Source organism: Podarcis cretensis (assembly GCF_951804945.1).
Source record: "Podarcis cretensis genome assembly, chromosome: 11".
NCBI classification, from domain to species: domain Eukaryota; kingdom Metazoa; phylum Chordata; class Lepidosauria; order Squamata; family Lacertidae; genus Podarcis; species Podarcis cretensis.
Genome location: NC_137180.1, coordinates 8,623,428 through 8,647,516, shown reverse-complemented (window position 1 = coordinate 8,647,516; position 24,089 = coordinate 8,623,428). Strand labels below are relative to the sequence as shown.

Here is a 24,089-nt window from a genome sequence, read left to right as displayed (position 1 = left end):
TTTAGACCACAGCGCCATCTGCGTCCCACGCTATGCCTATTTACCTGACTGTAAACCCAACTGAACTCTATAAGACTTATTTCTGAACAGACACGTGTAAAGGACTGTACTGACATTCTCAGTCTAGGAAACAGTCAAGGTTATGAGCAATTCAAGAAATATTTTCCAACATCACTTATATTATGTTGAAACTTTTAAAGTAAAAAATATAAAATGAACTGAATATGTTCCAGCAAAAATATATACCTTGAATTGACTGGGCGTTTTAAAAATTTAAGAATTTTCCTTACTCGGTAAACGCATTTCCTAAAGTCTGGAGGACAGATTTCTAATAACCATAATTAGACAATAATAGCTGATTATACCTTAGTGCTAACTCAGTTCCCTACTCAAGCTGCAATGTCCAAGAGTCAGCCCAAACAAAAACAGATATTTGCTGAAAAGATCTGTAACCAGTTACTGCAGCCCGATTATAGATTCCCATTAACAGAGAACATAAAGATCATTGTGAGTATCAGTTGGGAAATGTTTGGGCCTGATATTTGGAAGAATGCCATCTACCTATGTTTCATTCATTAAAAAATGGTGACAGAAGTCTTTAGAGCCTTCATATACAGCTTTAGATTAGAGCCTTCATATACTAGTGAATATTCATAATTTGTTGCAAGTGAACTATAAACAGTATAGAGCTGGTGCTACTATTAGGCAGAAGGAACAGTTACCCCCAAACAGCTGATCTGGGATGTCATGAAAGGGTGACAAATGGCTGATTATTTAATTGATTTGATGTGCTTGTAGGATTTTCTGCCTTAGGTAGCAAAATAACTTGGCCAGTCTTGGATAGCTTGACTTGGGGAGGGGAGAGTGTCATTTGCTGTTCTATCTCAGGCAGTAAAAGTAAATTGAGCTGGCGTACTTAATATACCACTATTATACAACAATGAATGTATTTTATCATGGCAAAGATCATTCTATTCCAAGTAAGTCAGTGTAGCAAAAGTCCCTTCTAATTCTAATTTAAAGCTTCCCATTTGCAGGTTCAGCTCATTTTATGGCTTCCTGTTGGCCAAAACTGAAGGATTAGTGGCTAATAGCCTCTTTAATTTCTCTCAGTGCCAGTTTCTTTTCCACTGGCAGGTTTTAATTATTGACTTATTTGTTTGTTTGTTTGTTTGTTTGCAATTGCACTATTTTGCTATATAAAGTGTTTTTACTTTGTTACTAAAAATAATATAAAGAATGAAAGGAAATAAAATAGTTAAAATCTTCCCCTTCCATGGGAAGATAAACCTAAATAGGGCAATTTAGAGAGACATTTCAAAAGACAAATCAGAGGCTATTGACAAGTTAAAACAAACAAGTTACTGGGTCCAATGGCACCCACCCAAGAGTTCTTAAAGAACTCAAATGTGAAACCAGTGATCTTCTAACAAAAATATGTAACTTGTCCCTAAGATTAGCATCCATATTTAAGGACTGGAAACTGGCCAGTGTAATACTGTTAAAAAAAAAGGAAGCCTGGGAGATTCAAGAAATAACAGACCAGTTCATGTGATGTCTGCTCCAGGAAAAATAGTAGAATGCATTTTTAATATGGTTAACAAGCACAGTAGGCAAACTAAGGCCCGGGGGCGAGATCCGGCCCAATCACCTTCTAAATCCAGCCCACGGACGGTCCGGGAATCAGCATGTTTTTACATGAGCAGAATGTGTCCTTTTATTTAAAATACATCTCTGGGTTATTTGTGGGGCATAGGAATTCGTTCATTATTATTTTTCAAAATACAGTCCAGCCCCCCACAAGGTCTGAGGGACAGTGGACCAGCTCCCTGCTGAAAAAGGTTGCTGACCCCTGGCATAGAAGAACAAGTCTTGTGAAGAGGTAGTATAGATTTTGTAAAGATATGTCTAGTCTAACTAACCTGTTAAAATGACAATAAGCCTATAGATATAAATATTCAAGTTTACTTAGCTGTGTACTCAGGCTTTCAAAAAGCCGTCAATGAAGTCCCTCACCAAAGAGTCCTGAGTAAACCTAGCAGTCATGGAATAGGAGAAATCCACTTAAGGATCATTAATTGGTCAGAAAGCAGGGGACAGAAAGCAGAGAACATGAATAAATGGAGTTTTTAGAATGGATGGGTGTTCAGTTGGGTATTCCCCCAAGTCTTAGTATTAAGTTATGTATCAGGAGCTATGGCTGAGCCAGGAGGTGGCCAGATTTGCAGATGACATCAAGTTCTTCATGGGGGTAACAAAAAAGGGGGGATTATGAGGAACTACAAAAAGATCATTATGAACTAGGTGTATGATCATTAAAATGGAAAATGTGATTTGACGTAAGCAAGTGTAAAGCTTCATTGGATAACGTTGTGTTCTAGTATTATTATTATTTTTGGGGGGGTGCGCTATCTATATCCACTTTCTGCACACCATGCATAATTTTATAAACCTCTATCATGTCACCCTTACCCTTTTTCTAAACTGAAAAGTTGCAATGTGGAACTCTGCAAAAAGTGGGAAAGGATTGCAATTCAAGAGAAGGGAGCTAGCGTGGATGCATGAGGAAGATAAATGTTTCCCTTCATTTGCAGAGACATAGTTTAATAGGCAGCCCTGTATCAGGAAGTTTTTAATGTTTGATTTTTATTATGTGTTGATATAGGCTGTAAGCCACCCAGAGTGGCTGGGGAAACCCAGCCAGATGTGTGGGGTATAAATATTATTATTATTATTATTATTATTATTATTATTAATGATCATGGGGGGAGGGAGAGCAAACATACTCATGTCTTTTTCAAAACAAAAAACCACCAGCATTTCCAGCAGAGACAGAAGAAAACATAGGCCAACCAAAGAGGATTTAGTCAACTATATGAACTGATTATAGGGCTGGGTTGGTTGTGACTTGTTTGAACAACTGAGAGATGCTTAAAGCGGGCATGGCAATTGTTTGTGCATAGTTTAACATCATCCATTACTTTGGGTGGTGCACTAGTAAACAGATGACAGAAGAGAAAATGTATGTTGAATGGGGGGGGGGGACAACTTTGTTCAATGATTAAGGCTTGTGCTAGTGTGTTTCAAAGAATGCAAAGAAACCACAGCTCTTGAGATGTTTAAGAGCAAACAGGAGAACAAGAACAAAAAACTGGAATGGTTGATTTTAGGAGTGTTGGGGAATGTAAGGCTGCACCATTGCTTAATAGGTTCTTTCCAGCTCTAAAATCAGCTGTTTCTGAACTACTCCATGTCAATTACACTCACAGACCAGAATTGCTGGCATTAAGTCATTATTAGGCTAGTGGAGGATGAAAAGCTACTCTTGTGGTGAGTCACTTCGTGAGGTTGCCGTACATCCTGATCTGATAAACAGCAAATTCAACAACACAATGTAGCTGACCTTATTTAACCCAGGCCCAGCAGGTTTCAGGAAAATGCCCTCCTGAAATCTTCTGTGTCTCACACAATTGCTTGTTTTTCAGCACATGCATATAATGTGATGCACAGGAAAACCTTACTGCGATCCAGTCACTAGACAAACTTGCTGCTGTATGGGGGGGGGGGGGGGGAAGACCAGAACAACATGTCCAGATTTGTAGAAGAAACCTTCAAAATGAAGTGGGAAAGGTTTAACAAAACAGCACCTTCCCTAATTCATGACAGCAGGCTTTATTTTTAGCAAAATATTATTCAAGATTTGCACCATCAAGCGTGAGGCCAGAATATAGTTTATGTAGGAAAAGGCTCTTTTATATTGGGTGATGGGTTTCTTTTTTTAAAAAAACAAACCACTGATTACCCAAACATGGGGCTCTCAGTGTTTCCATCCATGTTACTGATGCTACTTAGATTTGCTAATGCTGTAACACCTAGTATTCGCAGAATATTAACTGGTCCCTTATACTGGATGGTTGTGAGGAGTTTTGATGGTTCTTGCTTACATTGAAGACAAACTGAGCCATTTTTGAAGGGAGACTCTTCATTAGGTGATGGAGGGATTAAAGTGAGGCCTCTGAACTCTGCACCCTTCCTCCTCTTCAGGTTATAGTATTTTCTCCTTCTTTGCCCCCTCAACCAGCAGTGTGGCGTGGTTTGCCACACCAGCTGTCACTGCCAACGCAACGCTAGCCTTGAGACTCTTTGTGAGGCTAGGACCAGGAAATGCACCTGGGGCCACTGCACACAAAGCAGGATCTATGCATTATGTAGGATCTACAAGTATGTAGCTAGAAATATAAAAGTAACCAGTTGTGGAAATCCTTGACTATTAATGGTTCTTGTTCCATTTGGAATGGTTTTAGATATTTTATCATTGCAGTGGTTTTGTAGCTGTACATCCTATTATTGTAACCTGCCCTGGGACCTTATGTTGAAGAGCAGGTGAGAAACCTGAGAAACAATCAAACAATACAAGACAAGACAAGACTATACAATACAATATTAAGCAAGCACCATCTGTACTTTGTTTTGAATGCCTTTTTAAGGCCCTTCTGTTTACATGAGCCTTTTCTGATATATAGCTTAATACACACATTATTGTGGCTCGCTGTTCAAATGTTAAGTACTTTTATGCTGTTTTATGGATGCGTTAGGTTCACTGCCTAGATACTTTATTCTGTGGTATATAAAACATGCAAGTATCAAATTACACACACACACACACACACACACACAGTATAAGACTAAATAGCCTATTTAAAATTACAGCCCAACATCCAGCATACTCTGCCCCCAAAGGACACAATAAAGAAATTAGTATTTAAGACCTGTTTGAAAGAGCTCAGAGATAGTTCAGTTCCAAAACTGATCTATATGTACCTCCCCACCCACCAGCTGGCTGATGCTGTCAGATGAGACATTGTCATTCACTTGTTCAGCGGTTTCAGTTCTTTGACTGGTTCTGTCAAAGCTGACAATGTCAGAAATCTGCTAAAGGGTGTGTATGGAATTCCCAGTCCAGCAATGGGAACCACATAAAGAGCATCTGGTGCTGGATAAGGGAGTTAAAATCAGGAACCATAAGCACAACATCCATTCGCATATGCAATTCCTGATCTAGCAGAGGATAGGTGGTTGGGTATCCTATATAGAATTGATATCTTACTACCACACAATGCTTGAGAATTAAGTCAATTTTCTAATAAGAATTTTGGAGACTTACACAAAACTTACTGTACTTGGTACAATGTTCAGAAAAGTTGCACACCATTTAACAACCCTCACTACAGACGAAACAGTCAATAAATTTAAAATTTAACAAATGTTTAATTTCCCCCCTCTTTGGCAAAAGTAATCCACAAAACTGATACCTTCCTCTTTTTAAAACAAGATGTGAAGCATCACTACAATACTGCAATACAACAGTTTCCAGTGAACAGTATGTTTAGTAATAAAATAAGGTTTAAGAGATTTTCCTCTTGGCGGGATCTCTTTGAGGAAGACAGAAAATGAAATCTGCAACTGATAAAAATGGATTCCCATATGTGTGCAGCCTAAAGAGCTAGAATGGATATCATTAAACCTGGGTTTTTATTTTATTCCATACCTGTTACCATACAAACAGTAATTTGAAAAACATGCTCAACAAATTCATAATCTGGATCCTATTCAGAACAGATATTTTGCATTTACCTTTGGGATTCCTGTGCAGTCAAGCCACTTCTGGAAAATGTTTTCAACTGACAGGCCATACCTTCCAAGAAAATTAAAAATTAACCTTATTCATGGAACATACATAAAATATGTCGTTAAACAACACTTTGTTAGAAACGAGGTTTGCAATCTAAACAGTGATATCTCAAACTGATTTGAGCCTGGTTTTGTCCTTTCTAATTACTAATGTCTGAGATCATGACACCTGAAAATGAAAAGCAGATTGGACTGTACATGTAAAAACGAGTGATGAATTCAATGGTTATGGAAGCTGACAACATATGTTTAAGAAGCTCAAATGCACTGATGAAACATTTTGAAAGAATGGACAGGTGTTCTGCAGTTCTTTTTGTGTGGCTTTTCGTCTTCAGCTTGCAAAAAGAGTTAGAAAGGAATGAGGATCTGTTTAAGTGAAAATCAGAAATGGGCAGTAAAAAACTGCCTGAGACTAATTAATATAATCTCAATAGCTTTAGCTTTAGACTCTAAAATAGTAATCTTGTGTGCTGGCCAAAAACACCCCTATATCACATCAATTATTCCAAGCAAACGCAGAATGCACTTTTGAAGCATAACAGCCTGAAAATGGCAAAGGCTTCCATATTTACACTCAGTGGGAATAAAAATAGGTTCAGATAACAGATTAGAAATAGCTGCTGATATTGTAAAGCTATCACAGGCCATGATGCATATATACATTTTGTCTTATCCACCATTGTGCGATTAATCCCCCCCCCCCCGATTTTCATAATATTTCTAGCTGTGCTACAGAAAAGCAGAAACAAGTTCTGAGAAATATGAAAACATAAAAATATGTTTTTATTTTGCTGTACCGTGGGTACTGAATATTGTCCACAATGATTAGCACACATCACCCCCAAAAATATATTTTTTGCAATAATATGTTTTTAGTTCTTAAAAGGATATGTTCACTAGATGGGAATTGACTAGACCAGAAGCTCCTGTTTTAGTTAATTTCATCCTTTCATTGCCTTCTAAGATACGTGGGTAAGGAGCTGAAATAGCAGGAAAAACGGAAGACTTTGGGTTGAATTAGGCTTTGACAAAAGGCCAAGGCCAGGGAGCCTAGCTCTCTGCTTAACATCTAAAAAATGGTGGGGAGGGTATGGCAGTGGTGGGTAAGTGGGCTTAACTTCTCCCCTGCACTCCTGTCCCTCAACTGCATTTCCTAGATACATGTCCCTTGCAGATTGGACAAAAGCAGGCAAGGGAAGCAATGAAGAGATTAATTTACAGAATTTAAAAACTGTAATTAGCTTTCAATGTTCCTTCCACTGTTCACACATCATATAGCAGTGGTGGCCAAACTTGGTCCTCCAGCTGTTTTGGGACTACAATTCCCATCATCCCTGACCACTGGTCCTGTTAGCTAGGGATGATGGGAGTTGTAGTCCCAAAACAGCTGGAGGACGAAGTTTGGCATCACTGTCATATAGCAATGAACCCATGTTTGCCACAAAGTACACACGATGACCATTGAACCTGTAAGAATATGTTTTCGTATGTTGCTTTTAGCTTCACCAAGCTACATTATAAGGTAGCATGGGACTTTTTACACCTAGAAATGGGAATAATGCAGAGGCCCACAAGGAAAGGGAAGTTCAGGGAAAGTGATGCATCCGCAAGGGAGATGACGCGGACCAAGTTAAAAAGGCAGCCAACATCCAGGGCAACTTGGTTCTGTATCTCTTCCCTTAAGATTTTTCAGTCCATGGAATACCTTGTCTCCTCATAAATATTTAGATAAGAAGGCAAGCTAAAAGTAAAAAGCATTTCCTGGAATGTCAAAGGAGCTGTAATTTAGCATTTGCTTATAAACCCAGCACTTTCCCAGACACTTAGATTGTCCATTAACCAGATGCAACAAGAGTAACACAACCTAGGAGAAAGATTTTAAACAAAGAATGAATTTATTTTCATTTTTGAAAGTGTGCCTTTCCCTTTAATATTGTTAATTATGATTATGATTGTGATTCATACAGTGCCATCCATGAACATAGTACTTCGTAGACTAATTTAAGCAAGCCTCTGAAGAAGGCTCTGTTAACAAAGAATAATGAATTTGTGTGTTTTGTACAACTGAGACAGAGAAATCACATTCCTCAAATGGAAGAAGATCCCCCTGGATCCAACCAATGTGCCAAATACAACGTGTTATATCCAATAGTGGCTTTGACTTAAAGGAAAGCACTTTTGCTCACACTAGTCAAGGTTTATCACCAATCCCCTCTACTCACTAAAGTCTACTGCTCACCCTGACAACTGCTGCCCAAGGGTTGGGTGATATTTCAGAAAATAATGGGATGTGGCACAGAGGGCTGCATTAGGTAAGAGGATTTGACAAAAAAGTGTCCCAACTTGCATGAAAGGAAGCAGCCAAGAACTGACTTCTGTGCAAGGCCTTGAAAAAATGGAGCCATAAATCCTATATAAAGGCTGTATCTAGATGCAAACATAAACCATTTTGTAGATTTTCCAGGATTGCATTAAAATAACAGCCCTGTGAAGGAGTCTAAAGATTCTGAAAATCCACAAAAAACAATAATTGCCAAGATTGCTTTGAATAAGTTATGACACTAAGCCATCTTAAGACTGATAGGGAAATATAGCCAAACAGACAAGTGCTGGTTTACAAGCAGAATATATTTCAATATTGGCATAGCATGTTATGTTTTTTTAACTTAGAAAACAGACAAGATGATCAAGAGTCATACTTTATTAATAGCTAAAACAAATGCTTTGAATAGAGAGAATAGGAAGAGAAGAGCAACTACACCCATCCACTGTTGTGATAAAATTCTGGAAATACAAAAGTGAAATTCATAGGCAGTGCAAAAAGTTTCCTTTCAATGCATGTTCATGCGAAGGCAGAAATGGCTCAGTAATGTCTAGTGAGGTGATTGAACTTCAGCTGAACCATGGAGGCAACCCACTGACTAAGAACACTGGTCGCCTCAGTTATAGAGTTTTCTTTCAACACTAGCCTTTCCCCATCAGATCATGTGCCTTTAAGTATCTTAAAAAAACACTTAGGCATCCTCAGAATACAAAAATGTCAGGAAATTACAACCACACATGTCTGATTGCTATGGAAATTATTGTACCGTATTTTTTGCCCCATAGGACGCACCGGCCCATAGGATGCACCTAGTTTTTTTGGGGGGAAATAAAGGGGGGGAATTATTTTCCCCCCAGACGCGGGGCTGGGGCGGGGGATGCCCGAGCTTCCCCCGACCCCAGCCCCCAGAACAGGCTGCTATCCGCAAGCCTTCGGAGCATGGTGGGCACTCCCGCCGCGCTCTGAAAGCTTGCGGATAGCTTCCTGAAGCCTGCACTATAGTGTGCCAAAGAGTTGTTTACCATTTTTGCCAAGAACAGGTGTTAGATTGAAAGTGAAACTAACAAGCTACACAAGTTGTACAGAAATAAACATTATTTCCTCCCCTAAAAATGAAGATAAGCAACTAAAGGGGCAAGATCTACCAAAATGAGCAGCATAGCACCCAGTGAATCCATAGAGCTTGAAGGTGCCCAGCTTGAAGGTGCCCAGACAGTCCCCAGACCTGGTGCAGCCAAAGACATGGCACCCAACATCCCTCTGCACCCGGGATCCAGCCAATGCAGCTCCACATACCAAGGAGACGGCTTTTCTTTATCAGCTGGTTGCAGCCAATGCTGAGATTGTGCTGATTGGGACGGTGCTGCAGAGCATAGGGACCATTGATTCACAGTTGCCAGTGCATAGATCAGCACCCTTGTCAAGAATCAGCAACCCTTGCTAAATGTATATAAGCATATAGGTATATGAAGATATGGTGCTGGAGGAGACTCTGGAGAGTCCCATGGACTGCAAGAAAATCAAACCTATCCATTCTTAAGGAAATCAACCCTGAGTGCTCACTGGAAGGACAGATCCCCAAGCTGAGGCTCCAAGACTTTGGCCACCTCATGAGAAGAGAAGACTCCCTGGAAAAGACCCTGATGTTGGGAAAGATTGAGGGCACAAGGAGAAGGGGACAACAGAGGACGAGATGGTTGGATAGTGTTCTCAAAGCTACCAGCATGAGTTTGACCAAACTGTGGGAGGCAGTGGAAGACAGAAGTGCCTGGCGTGCTCTGGTCCAGGGGGTCACGAAGAGTCGGACACGACTAAACGACTAAACAACAAAATATGAAGATATTTATATGTAGTTTCATTGCACTTGAATGCAGCCAATTCAGTGCAAGCCAACAATACAAAAATAACAGCAGTTGGTATATGGCTCTATATAATCTCTTTGGTTTCACTTTATGGATTCAGATATCCAGTATTAGAAGAATGACTTTATGCCGAAAGAATAAGCCACATAAAATAATTAGTGTGCCCTGTATAATTATTGCAAGCAGATCAGCATGATGCAACAGCATTCCTTGTATAAACATTAAGTGGTCTAGATATTTCCCTTACATTTACAACACAGTATGTGATTGCTGGGGACCACAATAATGGTGAACTGTTGAATTTAGGACAAGGTTTGCCAAAATTCATGGTCATCTTAGGAATATGATTCAAAATGATCACAGATGCATATTGAAAAAAGAAAGGAAACTGGGAATGTGTTGTCCCTTCCAAGAAAAACACATTTCCTAGCTTCAGTATTGGAAAAGACTGAATAAATATACTGGCTAGGATCCCCAAAACTGCTTAAGCTCATACAAAAATTTCACACCAGTCCAGTGGAATTTTTGACATTTTCCTTTGAACAGCGGCCGCCAATGCAGTATCTATCACAAGCTGGTTTTGAAACACCCCTTGATTTCAGAAGAAGCCTGCCATGAAGCATAATGGCTTGGTGTTACCAAAAACAAACAAACAAAACAAGAACCCCAAGTCCAAAGTTCCCTTTGGCTCACAGAACCAGTTGCATGGCTTTTTGAATCCTGACCAATATTTTTAAATATGTGAACACATTCCAGTAACGACAATATTTGGTCATTATGCACATACTTCATTTCAGATGGACAAAGTATAACTCTTCTCCCATATTATACAAGCAAATGAAATGTGTTGAGCAATGAGTGGGAAAATATGGTTACCACTACAGGGAGCAGGTGAAAAGTGTGGTTTTAGATAAACATCATGTTCTGTTGCTCTTGGCATCACACTGTAACTTTTTACCATATATAAAGCTGGCAGCATAGTATATTCACAGCTATACAGTAAATTATCATAAAACTAAAAGCTTCTCCATACTTTCTTAAGGGAGAAGTTGAATAAACAGCTATTACAACCTTCTTATTTAAAATTAAAATGTTCCTGGCACATTAAAATTGATACAAATAAGAAATGGGAGAATCAAGTTTATTCAAAGATCTAAGAACATTAATAAAAACAAAACATACTAATTTAATTAACCAGGTATCTCGATTTTCCCCCAAACACTGGGGGTTAGAAATCCATATTATTTCAATAATTTTGGTTTTTCATAAAATGTTTATTCTATAAACCTAGGCTTCACAACAAAAGCTTCCACAATATAGTCAAACATCCTAGCAGAAACAAATTAATAGTAGAATGAAATTTTATACCACACACAACTGTTAGTGATCCAGCAGTCTGCTTTATGATAAAACCAAACCATTGAATATTGGTTATGTTATAAAGAATATGAAAAGGATTTCCTAATGAAAAGAATTAGCTGATATCACTATGGTTTCCTGCTTATGTAAGTCAGTGAGGCTGGATGTTTCCATAGAACTGTGAAAGTGTTTTAAAATCAAAGACCTACAAACTACGGTAATTCCAGTTTTAGAATATCAAACGCTTTCCATTTCTCTTTGCCTACATTTCTCTTTTCCTTTAAACAAATGATACTAATTAAGCTTATAGTGAAATCCTATACATGTCTTCTCAGGAGTAAGTTTTACTCCCAGGTAAACCTGTATAGGACTGCACCCACAATGTTTGTGCAGTTCACTGTAAGCTCTTGGGAGGGGCTATAGATGAGATCTGCAGGTGAAGGGCAGTATATTAATTAATTAATTGCCCTTGTTTATTTTATTAGATGTAGGGACGCGGGTGGCGCTGTGGGTAAAACCTCAGCGCCTAGGACTTGCCGATCGTCAGGTCGGCGGTTCGAATCCCCGCGGCGGGGTGCGCTCCCGTTGCTCAGTCCCAGCGCCTGCCAACCTAGCAGTTCGAAAGCACCCCCGGGTGCAAGTAGATAAATAGGGACTGCTTACTAGCGGGAAGGTAAACAGCGTTTCCGTGTGCTGCACTGGCTCGCCAGATGCAGCTTGTCACGCTGGCCACGTAACCCGGAAGTGTCTTCGGACAGCGCTGGCCGCCGGCCTCTTAAGCGAGATGGGCGCGCAACCCCAGAGTCGGACACGACTGGCCCGTACGGGTAGGGGTACCTTTACCTTTACCTTTATTTTATTAGATAGGAGGCATGACAAACACATTGGGCAGAATTCACCTAACACACCCCTTCAGGGCTTCTACTTGCCCAACAGGGACTCCCCTCTCCCTCTCCCTCCCCTGCCGACTCCCCAAAATTGGCTCAGGGGCAAAAAAGCACAAGGGGGAGGGGTAACTGTTCCATTTGGCAAGCTGATATGCTGGTATGTCTGTGCATGCTATCTGTAATAGCATGATGCTGAATTCCACACATTAAATTTTGTTGTCTGTGTATAAGTTGATGGAAGATTTATATATAAGCTTTTCATCTGCAGAGATTCTGGAGACAAAACCCATTTTGAATATATACCCATTATGGTCTTTCCCAGGCTGATTCCAACCTACCGTTTTAGCTGTGGGATGTCGCTCAGTAATAAATGAAGAAAGTCCTGGAAGAGTAACAAAAGACCACAATTTAATAACATGAATTTAAAAATACACACTTAACAATACTTGAACTGTTTATTCCATTTTATAACATTTAAAATAGACATGTGAATATAATGTCAAAGCTTACAGACAGCTATCACAAGAGATCAGAACACTTAGCAATGGCAACTAGAAAATTAAGAAGACGAAATGCAGGAACATAATATGAAGTCATAAGTAAGAAATTGATAAACAAATATACTTGTGCTGGGTGGATCATTCCCTCTATTTCCAAACTTGAGGTGTGGGTACCTATCCTTTTGCAGCCACTACAGCACCAAGTTAGTTTGGGGAAACACCATAATTTGCATACCTATTTAACATCATGATTTGATATATATATTTAAAAAAGACAAAATCCCAAAACAGCCCAGTGAGGACTCGGTGTGCTCAGCAGCCTCCGATTGCTGACTGACTGCCGAAGGGTAAGAAAATGTAGAATTTGGGATGACAGAGAGGGATGTAGTGACTTAGAAGAGGGACAGGATAAATTGCTACAACCTGGAGCGGAAACACACCATAATGCAAGATTTTGTTGCAAGTCCCACTTGCATAAATAATTTACATTTCAAAGGCTTAAGTGTCAATGATTTATTTATTTATTTATTTATTTATTTAATATTCTATACCGCTTTATGTTTTTAAGAAACATATCAAAGCCGTTTACAGCATATTAAATCAATAAAACATAAATAAAACAATCTGAAGAAAGTCAAATATAGAGTATATAGTCAAAGCAACATAACAGAAAACTAAAATATTATCTTAAAGATTGCAAAATAAAACATTACAAAGGAGGTCAACTACAGAATACTTATTTAACATAGTAGGGCTGGTGAGTCTGGGCCCCGCCCCCTAGGCCAGGTGGAAAGGGCCTTGCAGGAGTTCAGCACTCACAGCCAGACGATGTTCCTCTGGCCTCATGAGCAGCATCTTTTAACAAACACAATTACAAAACCACCTACTGTATATGACTATATTTATATTTTGTTTGCATATTCAAAATTGCACTAACCCAAACAAATCTTTATATCTAGACAAACACAATTTCACCATCACCACCACAAAAGGATGCAATCTGCCTATTCTTATTGTGTAGTCAAATATGTAATTTGTTTATTGTATTGTTATTGGGTTGGATCAGTGCTGCTGCTCAGTGACGGAAGGCTCTTTGATTCAGTGGCATTCATCAGTGGAATAGGCAAGGTACATGATTTTTGAATATTTCCTCTTAATCTGCAGCCCCTGCCACTCCAAATTAGTGGGGGGGGGAGGTGTTTGAAGTGCTCTTTGGGACAGTGAAGGAGATCATGTTATAGGAGAAACTAGAAGCATTTTTACTGGGCATTGTAGGAAGTGATATAAATAGAAAGGAATGTAAGTTGGTTTTGTATGCAATAACAGCAGCAAGAATATTATTGGCACAAAAATGGAAGCAAGAAGAATTACCGACGAAAGAAGAATGGAGGATGAAATTAATGGACTATGCAGAATTAGATAAACTAACAGGAAGGATTCGAAATCGGCGGGACCAGAAATTCACATTAGACTGGAGTAAATTTACAGATTATTTGTGATGATCAGACTATGATTGTAGGCTTGCAAGAAGTTTTGTGAGGAGAATTATTGGAAATATTGCAAAAATGGATAAGGGGGAGGGCAGTTAGTTAAGATAATTAAAGGCAATATGAACTTAAGAAATGCATAGTAAATGGCTAAAATGGTGGATCATCAGAGGTGCTGATGGAAGTCCAAAAAAGATTGTATAAGTGGTGAAGTTTTGTGGTATGTACTATAATTTATATGTTAAAATTAATAAACATTATTTTTTTTAAAAAAGGAGATCATGTGATAGGGATGCAGGAGGAATGATGCAGCAGTAAAGAGAGTGTTTGAAAGGACCCAAGGGGTTACAGAACCGAGGGGTACTTTGTTTTTCCTACCACAATGTTTCTATGTGTGGTACATGCCAACTTTTTCACTTTTATGGAAGCAAGTAAATGGGTGAACTTTGGGGTGCTATTAAAGCAGTTGGAGGTAAACCTGCTCCTGGACCGTGGGAACACCCTCCTCCCATCATTAATAATTAAGTCTTCTATCTGCAGAGCTCTTCATATACCGTATTTTTCGCTCTATAAGGTGCACCGGACCATAAGGCCCACCTAGTTTTTAGGGGGGGGGATTGGATTGGATTGGATTGATCTTTATTACGGCCATTGGCCCGTTACACGACAGTTTCGCATACCAGCATAATATACTTAAATCTCCAAATTTAAAATCGCTAAAACTTACAAAAAACAAACAGGAACCAAAGCAAAATAAAAACAAAGACCACCATCATACATTACAATAAATTTGTAACCTATACATCGCCCTCTGCTCATAAATTAATCAGGGATATCAATGGTGATATCACCTAAAACATAGATCATGGTTTAAAACAATGGTGATATCACCTAAAACATAGATCATGGTTTAAAGGGATTATCGGAGCCACACAGGAGTCCGTTTCTCTTCTTTAGGGATAGGACGCTGATCAAGAATCTGGCAACCATGAGTGATCTTTGGGGGTCATCATCAATTAGTAGATATCTCAGTTTGGCTTCAATCGTATCATCGGCAATTCCCTTAAGATATTGAGCAAGAAACTTGCTCCTGGCCGGTAAGTGAAAAGGACAGTCAAAAATTATGTGATGCAACGATTCCGGTGCCCCACAGTTACAATCACATAAGAGCGATATCTGTCCATTGGAGAATCTATTTCTTAGCACGTTCGATGGGAAGGTGTTGAATCTTGCCTTTATAAAGGCATATCTATGAGCTGAGGAAGTTAAAGAATTCAAATAGTTTGGGAGCCTTAAGAGGGGTATAAACCAAGATTTAGAGGTGAGCAGGTACCATTGCCCAAGACCATTTTCTGCTGCAAGTCCATCTCCTCTAGTTTACAGGTTACTGTTCTTTTAGCTGGGACTATGTCCTGCTCTAGTAATTTGGATGGGGAGATTCCCATTGCCATTATTTTCAGCTGTAAACTTTTTACCCATGGGCTCTGGAAATCATCTCTCCACATACATTGTATCAAGTACAAGTTTGGGAGACTGTGCCATAGAGATAACCAATGACAAAGTATGTGCTTCCACAGAGCATTTTCCAGGGATACAGTATTAAGTTCCATACGTAACGCTGTATTACTTACAGTTGGGCAGTTTCAATATCCCTCTTAAAAACTGATTTTGAATGACCTCCAGGAGAGATAGGTTGACAAGAGTCCCCCAAATTGAGATGGCATAAGCAATTGTCGGGATCACCTTGGCCTTGAAGACTTTCAACGCCGATGGGATATGTAGGGCCCCATCGGTGAAGAAGAATCGCAAGATCGCCAAGGAGATAGCTTTGGCTCTATTTGTAACATAGGCTACATGGGCCTTCCATCTAAGGTTATGTTGTAACCAAACTCCCAAATATTGGAATCTATAGACTTGTTCGATGACTCTCCCATCAATTCTCCAATTATGGAGTTTCCGGCTCTTTGAGAAAACCAGGATCTTAGATTTTCCATAATTAATTGTAAGGGAATTTGCGTTACAATATGATCCAAAAAATTTTAAGGCCCTCCTGAGACCTACTCTAGAAAAAGAAAGAATGACTGCGTCATCCGCATATAGTAACAAAGGGCAGTGATAAAGTGCTAGGCGGGGTGCATGAATCCTTTCTTGGGCCTCTATTAGGGGAATCCTCATGTCACTTATGAACAAATTGAACAGGAGTGGAGCCAATATACAACCCTGTCGGACACCTCTGTTAATGGGAATTGAATTGGTGAGATCACCCTCCGGGGTGAATCTCACTCTAGCCGCTGAGTTCTCATGGAGTTTGATTATTAGCCAGAGAAGCCTTCTGTCGATGCCCCAGCGGGTGAGTTTTTCCCAGAGGATGCTCCTGGGGATACTATCGAATGCTGCCTTTAGGTCAATGAATGCCACACAGAGTTGGCCACCCTTTGGGGTGGAATATTTCCAGGCAAGATGCTGTAAGATTAGAATATGATTAATTGTTGACTGTTTTGGGCGGAATCCAGCTTGTTCGGGCCCAATTAATTTTTTCTCTTCGGCCCAATGGCTAAGTCTGTTCAACAGGAAGCGGGCATACAGTTTCTCCACTATTGAGAGCAGACTGATGTTTCTGTAATTCCCCGGGTCATCTGGTGAGCCCTTTTTGTGGATTGGAACGATAACAGCGTCCTTCCATACTTCCGGGATCATTCCAGAGTTGTTAACGGCATCGAAGATGGTCGCCAGGACTTTGGCCCACCAGTCCGCGTGGTATTTTATAGCTTCTGCCGGGATCAGGTCTGGCCCAGGCGCTTTCCCTGTTTTAAGTTTAAGGATCAAGTCATGGATGTCTTCTGGATCGGTGGGGGGCCAGCAGGGAAGCTGATCTTGAAATTCGTCTCTTGTGTTAACGATATAGTCAGTTGTGGCAAAGTAATTTTTTAAATAAGATTCCCAAACCGGAGCGGGAATAATGGTTAAAGGGTATCTTTTAGTTCTTTTATTTACCAGGAGCCAAAATTGTCTGGGGTTCCGTGATGATGAGGCTTCTATAATTGCCCGCCATTGATTCGCTTGCCATTCCAGTCTGGCTCCCTTTTGAATTTGCTTGTAGGCCGATTTTGCTTGGAAATATTCTTTTGGCAAGACCGTTGCTCCAGAGGCTTTATACTCTTTATAGATGTTACCAAGAAGTTGTCTAGCCTGTTTACAAGCACTGTTGAACCACAATGCGCCTATCTTCCTTTGTGTTCAATTTATTTTATGCGTCGGGACAGAGAAAAAAGACGTTAGATCTTCCGACAAATTCGAGAATAGTCTTAGAGTTTGGTCATAATCATGATAATCCTTGATTAAGGTCATTAATGAATTCTGGGGTTATCCACCATTTGGCTTTGATTAAGGACTCCCAGTTTGTTGCAATGCGAGCATTGAAATCCCCTGCTATAACATTGGGTATATTGGGGTATTTGGAGTGACAAAGAATAAGATGTTCCTCCAAGATTCCCCATTTATTGTATAAGTCTGCAATGTTGCCTCCAGGAGGAAGATAAACATTTGTTATAGCAAGTTCAAAGTTTTTCCCCGTAATCAGGGCTGTAATTGCAAGGGTGGAAGCATTTACAAGTGTGAGTTTTGCCCATATTTTCAAGGAAATTGCTGTAACTAATCCTCCACTAGGCCGGCCTCCTTTAGTAGACGGGCATGCCGGTAATGATATAACATCAAAACCATTAATATTTACTCTCCCCTCTTCCCATGTTTCCTGCAGGAGAATTACTTGGTGTGAGTTTATTAGTTTTACAAAGTCCAGGTCAGATTTTTTCCCCTTCCAACCTGCTATGTTCCAACTTAAAAGGGAGAACGGGGGAGAATTTGACTGAGGCTTGGGTAGTCACAATGGAGAAGGGGGGCACGCTGAGCTTGGTGGATTGTCAAATTTGAAGAAGTCAGTAATTTTCCTTTGGCTAATAGTAAATGACTTCTCTCCTTTTGGCGCAGGTGTGCCTCTTGAGCTATTTATAATTATGCTCTGCTCGCCCGATCCTATAGGGGTAGTGTCCTGGTTTGGTCTAGTCTCCTCTCTGAAATCCCTTGTTTTATCAGAGAGCTTGTCATCAAGGGGAGCAGAGATTAAGTCGGTACAAGTTTTAACTATTATTAGATTTTCCTTCCGTGGGTATATCATCTTGTTTATATGGCCCAAGGGGTCTTCTGTCCAGTCCGTATCGATAGCAGGTTGAACTTCCAAATCATCAGCTGGAGATTCTCCGTCCGATAATGATGACTCCAGGTCAGGCATTGAGGAATGTGTCGAAATTTTGTTTATGTTTTGCTGTTCTTTAGTAGGTATAACCATTTCGGCAGATGCAGGAAGAGCTGGTTCCAGATTAACTAATAGGGGTGGCGAGACAATTGTCTGTATCGTTGGCTTGGATTTTATGGACCTATTTTGGGGCTGTGGGCTGAATTTAAGAAGGTCCACTGAGCCTCCAATGGCCCTGTTGATTTGAATTCCTTTGTTTCCTATTTTGCTTTTGGCCTGAGACATCTTCTCTCTTAATTTATCTAATTTATTTATTATTTTTTCCTTTTCTTGTGACTGTAATTCGTCAAATGAATTCATAAGTGCGCTTTCATCGTTAGATATTCTGGAGCCACCCAAATTCGTTCCTGGTTGTGGATTGCAGGCAATCTCCTCCGTTCTCTGTGGGAAAAGCAACATCTCTTTGGTGATTTTGTAGAGCTTGTTTCCGAATCTAATATCTCTTTCTCTTTTTCCACAAGCAGTGGTTTTACTATACTGTCCGCAAAAACCCTTGTGGGTATGATTTTTGTTTTTATAAATTTCCATTTTTGTCTTATTATTAATAAGGGTAGTCTCTGCGAACGGAAGGCTAAGATAACTTTGTAAGGGCCATTTGAATGAGTTAGCGGAAGTAAAGCATGAAGATCGATATGAGCTGTGCTTATTCTCAGGATTTTACTTAGGGCAGTTTTAGCTCCTTCCAAGCTTGACCAATCCCATAACTCAGACCTTATCGTTAAGCACACCTTCTTAGGTTGCAGTGTTAGATTTTGCTTACACATGAGATCGTTTAGTTTGTATTTTATCATCCCCTTTGCCCCAAAGTTTGGCGGGGCTATCACTGGAGGTCCCCTCTGGTAGTTATTTTTGAGGGCAATTTTGGCATCCATATCCATCACTTTTTCCGTTAGCATGGAAATTGAGCACGTCAAAAAGTCTATCTTTTTAAAAATACAGTCCAGTGTCCTAATGACTAGTTGTAAATGGGAGGACTCATTTCCCAGCTGGTTTTCTTTGTCTCGGATCTTTTCCCCATCCAGCTCGGGCCCACCCTTGATGGGAGTGCTCATTAGATTACAAGTGTGTAGGGTAGTATTTTGGGACTTGGGAATGTTATTAGCTACATCCAAGTCACTTAGTGGAAGAAATCTGTTGTATGTTGTAACTGCTGCTTGAAAATTTGACTGGTCTCTTCTTTCTTTAGCTTGTAGCTTAGGGCTAGGGAGAAGCAGTAATTCCTCTGCTTCTCTGAGGCGTTTCCTCTTGCCCATAATCACAGTAGATATGAGCTAAATAATGTAAATAATACAGGAGAGAAGAGGGGGACTTCTTACCACAATTAGGGGGGGGGGTGGAATCAAGAAAAAAAATATTATTCCCCCCCCCCCAGCTCCAAAGAGCAAAGAAGCCAAGACAGCGAGCGGGATCCATCCCACTGGCTGTCTTGGCTTCCTCTTTAGCCGTGCGCAACCTCTCCAGCCAGAAAAGGCTGCGCACAGCTTTGGCATAGGCCAAGACAGTGAGCGGGATGGCTTCAGCAAAAGGAACCCGAAGCCTTTGGAGCGCAGTGCGAGGTCCTGCTGCGCTCCAAAGGCTTCAGGCAGCTATCCCTGAAGCCTGGAGAGCGAGAGGGGTCGGTGCTCACCAGGCTCTCAAGGCTTCAGCAAAAGCAACGCATAGCCTCCGGAGCGCAGAGGGAGCGCTCCCTCTGCACTTTGGAGGCTTCGCGTTGATATCGCTGAAGCCAAGGAGCCTGCATTCGCTCCATAGGACACACACACATTTCCCCTTAATTTTTGGAGGGGAAAAGGTGCGTCCTATAGAGCGAAAAATACGGTACATAACCAAATTTTGACTTGTTTTTTGGGGTCACATTAAAGTGTGTCATAAACTTTGGAACACAGAACAGAATGTTTGGAACTGGCATATTATTAAATTGTACTGTAATCATATTTGATTCATTTAAAGGATGGGCTAATCATTGGGATGCATACCATGATGAAAATATTTTATCTCTGCAAGGCACATCTAGATAAAACAATTGCTAAGGACAAAATGTTGTTGCACACGTTCTCATTTCTTTTTGTTCCAGCTAAGTCAAATGTATCCGGGTAGTCTTTATTATCAAAATGCACCAGTACAATATGCCTTCCTGTTGGCAGACAGATGGAGACACTGAATACAAACAAATTTGATCCTAACTAGCCAAACAATAATAATCCCAAGTTGTCTAAATATTAAAATGCAAAAGCAATGATCCAATGGAGCAAATATTTCTGTCTGCCTGATGAAGTTTTAGTCACAGAAAAAGCTTCAATCAACTCTGCAGTTGCTGAGTTCTAAAAGAATAGAACTGGAACAATACTTGCTATGCTTTCTTGGAACAAAGAAGACACATTCATTTTCATGCTTGTATATCTACTCATATATCATATATCTAATCATAATTAACAGAATTATGAAAACTCTATGTAGCTAGCAAAATACTTTTCATGAAGATAAGGATCAGTTAAAATGGAACTTGTAGAACACTTTCACACACAATAGAAAAGCTTGGATATTTTAGCATCCATATTAATAAGACTGAACTAATAATAAGATGCAAAATTATGATCTCAACAAATGAATCAGTATTACAGCTGATTACTTGTTGAAGCAGATGTTACAATGAGAAAATTAAAATCTGTGAAGTATTTTATCCCCAAGATATTCATTTTTCATCACCAAACTAAACATCAACCTTAACTGCACTAGTGGAATCAACAACTCATACTCATTTCTATTTATTTATAGTTACCAACACTCCATTCATTACACAAATTTCATCGAAAGGTGTTAGTCAATGGATTCTCTCACAGAAACCAGAATGGACTTTTAAAAAATCCTGCCCTAAAATTCCAGACTTTCTTGCTACTCAACTAAAATAAACAAAAACTACTATTAAAAACATACCGAGCATGCAGTCAAAATGAAGGAGAAAAAAGCAAACTGATTAATGTTTCACATGTGAAGTCATTTCCTTGCACCTGTGGCTCAGATCTAGGAAAAATACTACAAATGCCACTAGAAACAAGGCTAGTATTCAGAATGCAAGCAATTATTTATACTTTAGATGTTATACTCTGTTCTTCATAGTTTTAAATGCTGGGAATCCATCCCATTATTTTTTATGGTGTAGAGGAATACTAAACATTAAAACCTTTTAAAACTGTTATTTATTCTGTATCTGATGTTTGGTTAAAGATTCTTATTCATATTTATGCTAGGTAACCCGTAAAAATCTGCATTTGCAGCCACATTTGTCTAGATGTGCTTATATATATTACCTGTACAGAGGTATGCAGGCCAAATAATCAAATCTACCATTCAGAATCTCTGTACAATGAGCTCAAAATTGAGTATATTTTTCCCATGGCACGACCAAGATGTTTTATCACAAAATGGCACTTGAGAATGCCTAAACAATTCTCACCACAGATTTGTGGGAGTCCAAATATGGATTTGGCCAGGGCTTTTTGGTGAGTTCTTTGGCAGGTTCTGGAGCTGCAGCCCAGCAATTTGTGTCAAAGAAAGCTCAACAAGTTTGGCTGGGTGCTCCCCTAAAAAAAGGTCAACAAGTTCCGGTACCTCTTTTTCTAGAAAATAAGCCCTGGACTTGGCTGCATTTTATCTTCAAGTAATAGATTCCTAAATGTGAAGGTCAGGGTAGAAAATTTCCATTGGCTTTAGTTGATTCTGGTTCAAATAATGCCAAAGCTGATAAAATAAAATTCAGTGAAGATATAGAACTTAGTGTAATCCTTTTCCTCCTGTCTCTGATCCCATTTCATCGTTGACAGACCCTCCTCAGATCTTGTCAATCTAAAGGGTACCTTGAGCTCCCATCTCATCTTGCGTTATTGAACTATATCCCAGCATCATTTCAAGAAATGCATGCTCTTTCCCCCCAGAGATACACAGATTGCATGGTTACTAAATGAATTATGCTACAGTGTTACTGTCAGGAAACACTATAAATCAAAAGGTTAAAAATGCAGCCGGCTGCAGCACAATTGGATGCAATGCTGGGAAAGGGCAGCAAAAGAAATGCATTTGAATCTTTTTCTCCTTTCCTTTCCTTTGTTCTGGTGCTCATCACAACACCAATATGGGGATCCTGGGACATCAGCACCCTATGCAACAATCCCCACCTCTCATTAAACATATTTTTTGGAACCGAGCATGAAAAACCAAATGTAAAATTAAGCAGGGGCTTTCTGCCACATCTACAATAGCTATTAAAAAAAAGACGACAATTTTTCAAACTCTTGATTAGTAAACATTTGCCTCAGGGTTAGGAGCATGTTTGAAAAGTTTCATCTGGTCACAACAGCTGGACACTTTATAAACCCACATTTCACAGCAGGCTGCTGGGACGCAAAAGAAAATGACTGGTGGATTAGCAACTCTATTGTAATATGATCTTACAATGATGACTAATAGCCTTATGAGCAGAGATCTTCCAACATTTTGCAATATTTGTGTAATTTGCTAAGCAAATTGATTTCGCATCAAGCCTGCAGATTTATCTGAAACAAATTCAAGTCTCCTACCCTATCTAATACTTTCTGTGTAACTGAAATAATGCATTTTGCTGCCTTGTTTTCAACCAACAGCTAGGGACCATAGGTTTCTATGGCTCCAATCTGAATCATATTTGGTAGGAAGTAAGTCTACTGAGCTCAGAGAGAATCTAAACATTACCAGCTTTGGTAACCATAGCTAAGAAAAATCTATCATGATAATGAGGCTATTGTCATCTTGATATGATTCTCCCTTCTATCCTTACTTAGCTGATGGCAGTACAAGAGTCCTCCCCTTCTTCCTAGGCCTGAGAATGAGTAGATGGGAAGGCAATGTGCTTCTGCAAATTCCACACCAAGAGCCTCACTGCGTTTCTCTCTTGAAAAACTTATATGCGTAATGTTGGAAGCCATACTGTACTGGGGAAAGTGTTGATTTTATTTCATTCATATCCTATCCTCATTTCTCTACATTGATTCAAGTAATATTTCTAACTACCAAGCTGAATTATTATTTTTGAACAATTATAAAACATCCTCTCTGTGGTATTCCCACTTACATCCCACTGTGGAACTCTAACTTTAACATTTTATCTTTAGAAAGTAATTTGCTTTCTTTGCTCCCCCCCCCCCAAGCCTTTATCATCTTTCCTTTTGGTTTTATGTTGCCATGTTTTGGTCTGATCCTTTAGGGTCTGTCTGAGCACCCTATTTGAATTTAGTATCATGCAATGAAAAAAGCTTTGATTTAAGATTAAGGAGATGCAAGCTGAAATCCTAATTTAGCCATAATTCTCACAGAGCTGAACTAAGGCAAGTTAGATGTTATGAGAAAAAGGCATGTCAGTCAGAGAGCAGACCATGACAAATTCTGGGTTATTGACCTGATTTGTTAACTAAAATTACACCAAAGTTCTGCAGTTGTGTCCATCTAAATCTGAATGCTTGGAACAACTTCTGTGAGTGCAGGGTAACTTCCACTGTCTCCTTCCTCCACATACCCCAGCACTTCCATTACATCTGTTCCAGCGGGTTACAGGAACCCCCATAACATATGGGGTCGAGGGAGGGCACATTCCATTGCATTTACAGATGCTGTTCTGTGTGCACAATGATTTAGTTGG

The 24,089-nt window shown here is 39.7% G+C and overlaps 1 protein-coding gene across 8 annotated transcripts in view; it reads right to left on the bottom strand.

Moving 5' to 3' along the window:
* The window catches only part of AOPEP (aminopeptidase O (putative)), a 182,519-nt gene that overhangs the window by 87,815 nt on the left and 70,615 nt on the right, over positions 1–24,089 (bottom strand). For 7 of the 8 annotated variants that reach the window (XM_079996065.1, XM_079996063.1, XM_079996067.1 and 4 more), the window contains 2 exons: positions 12,461–12,504; positions 5,635–5,695 (listed from right to left, as the gene is read on the bottom strand). In XM_079996065.1, coding sequence (XP_079852191.1) covers positions 5,635–5,695; positions 12,461–12,504 — 105 coding nt within the window. Of the gene's footprint in view, positions 1–5,634; positions 5,696–12,460; positions 12,505–20,108; positions 20,556–24,089 lie in introns of those variants that run through there. The other variant, XM_079996069.1, reaches the window with a different exon arrangement.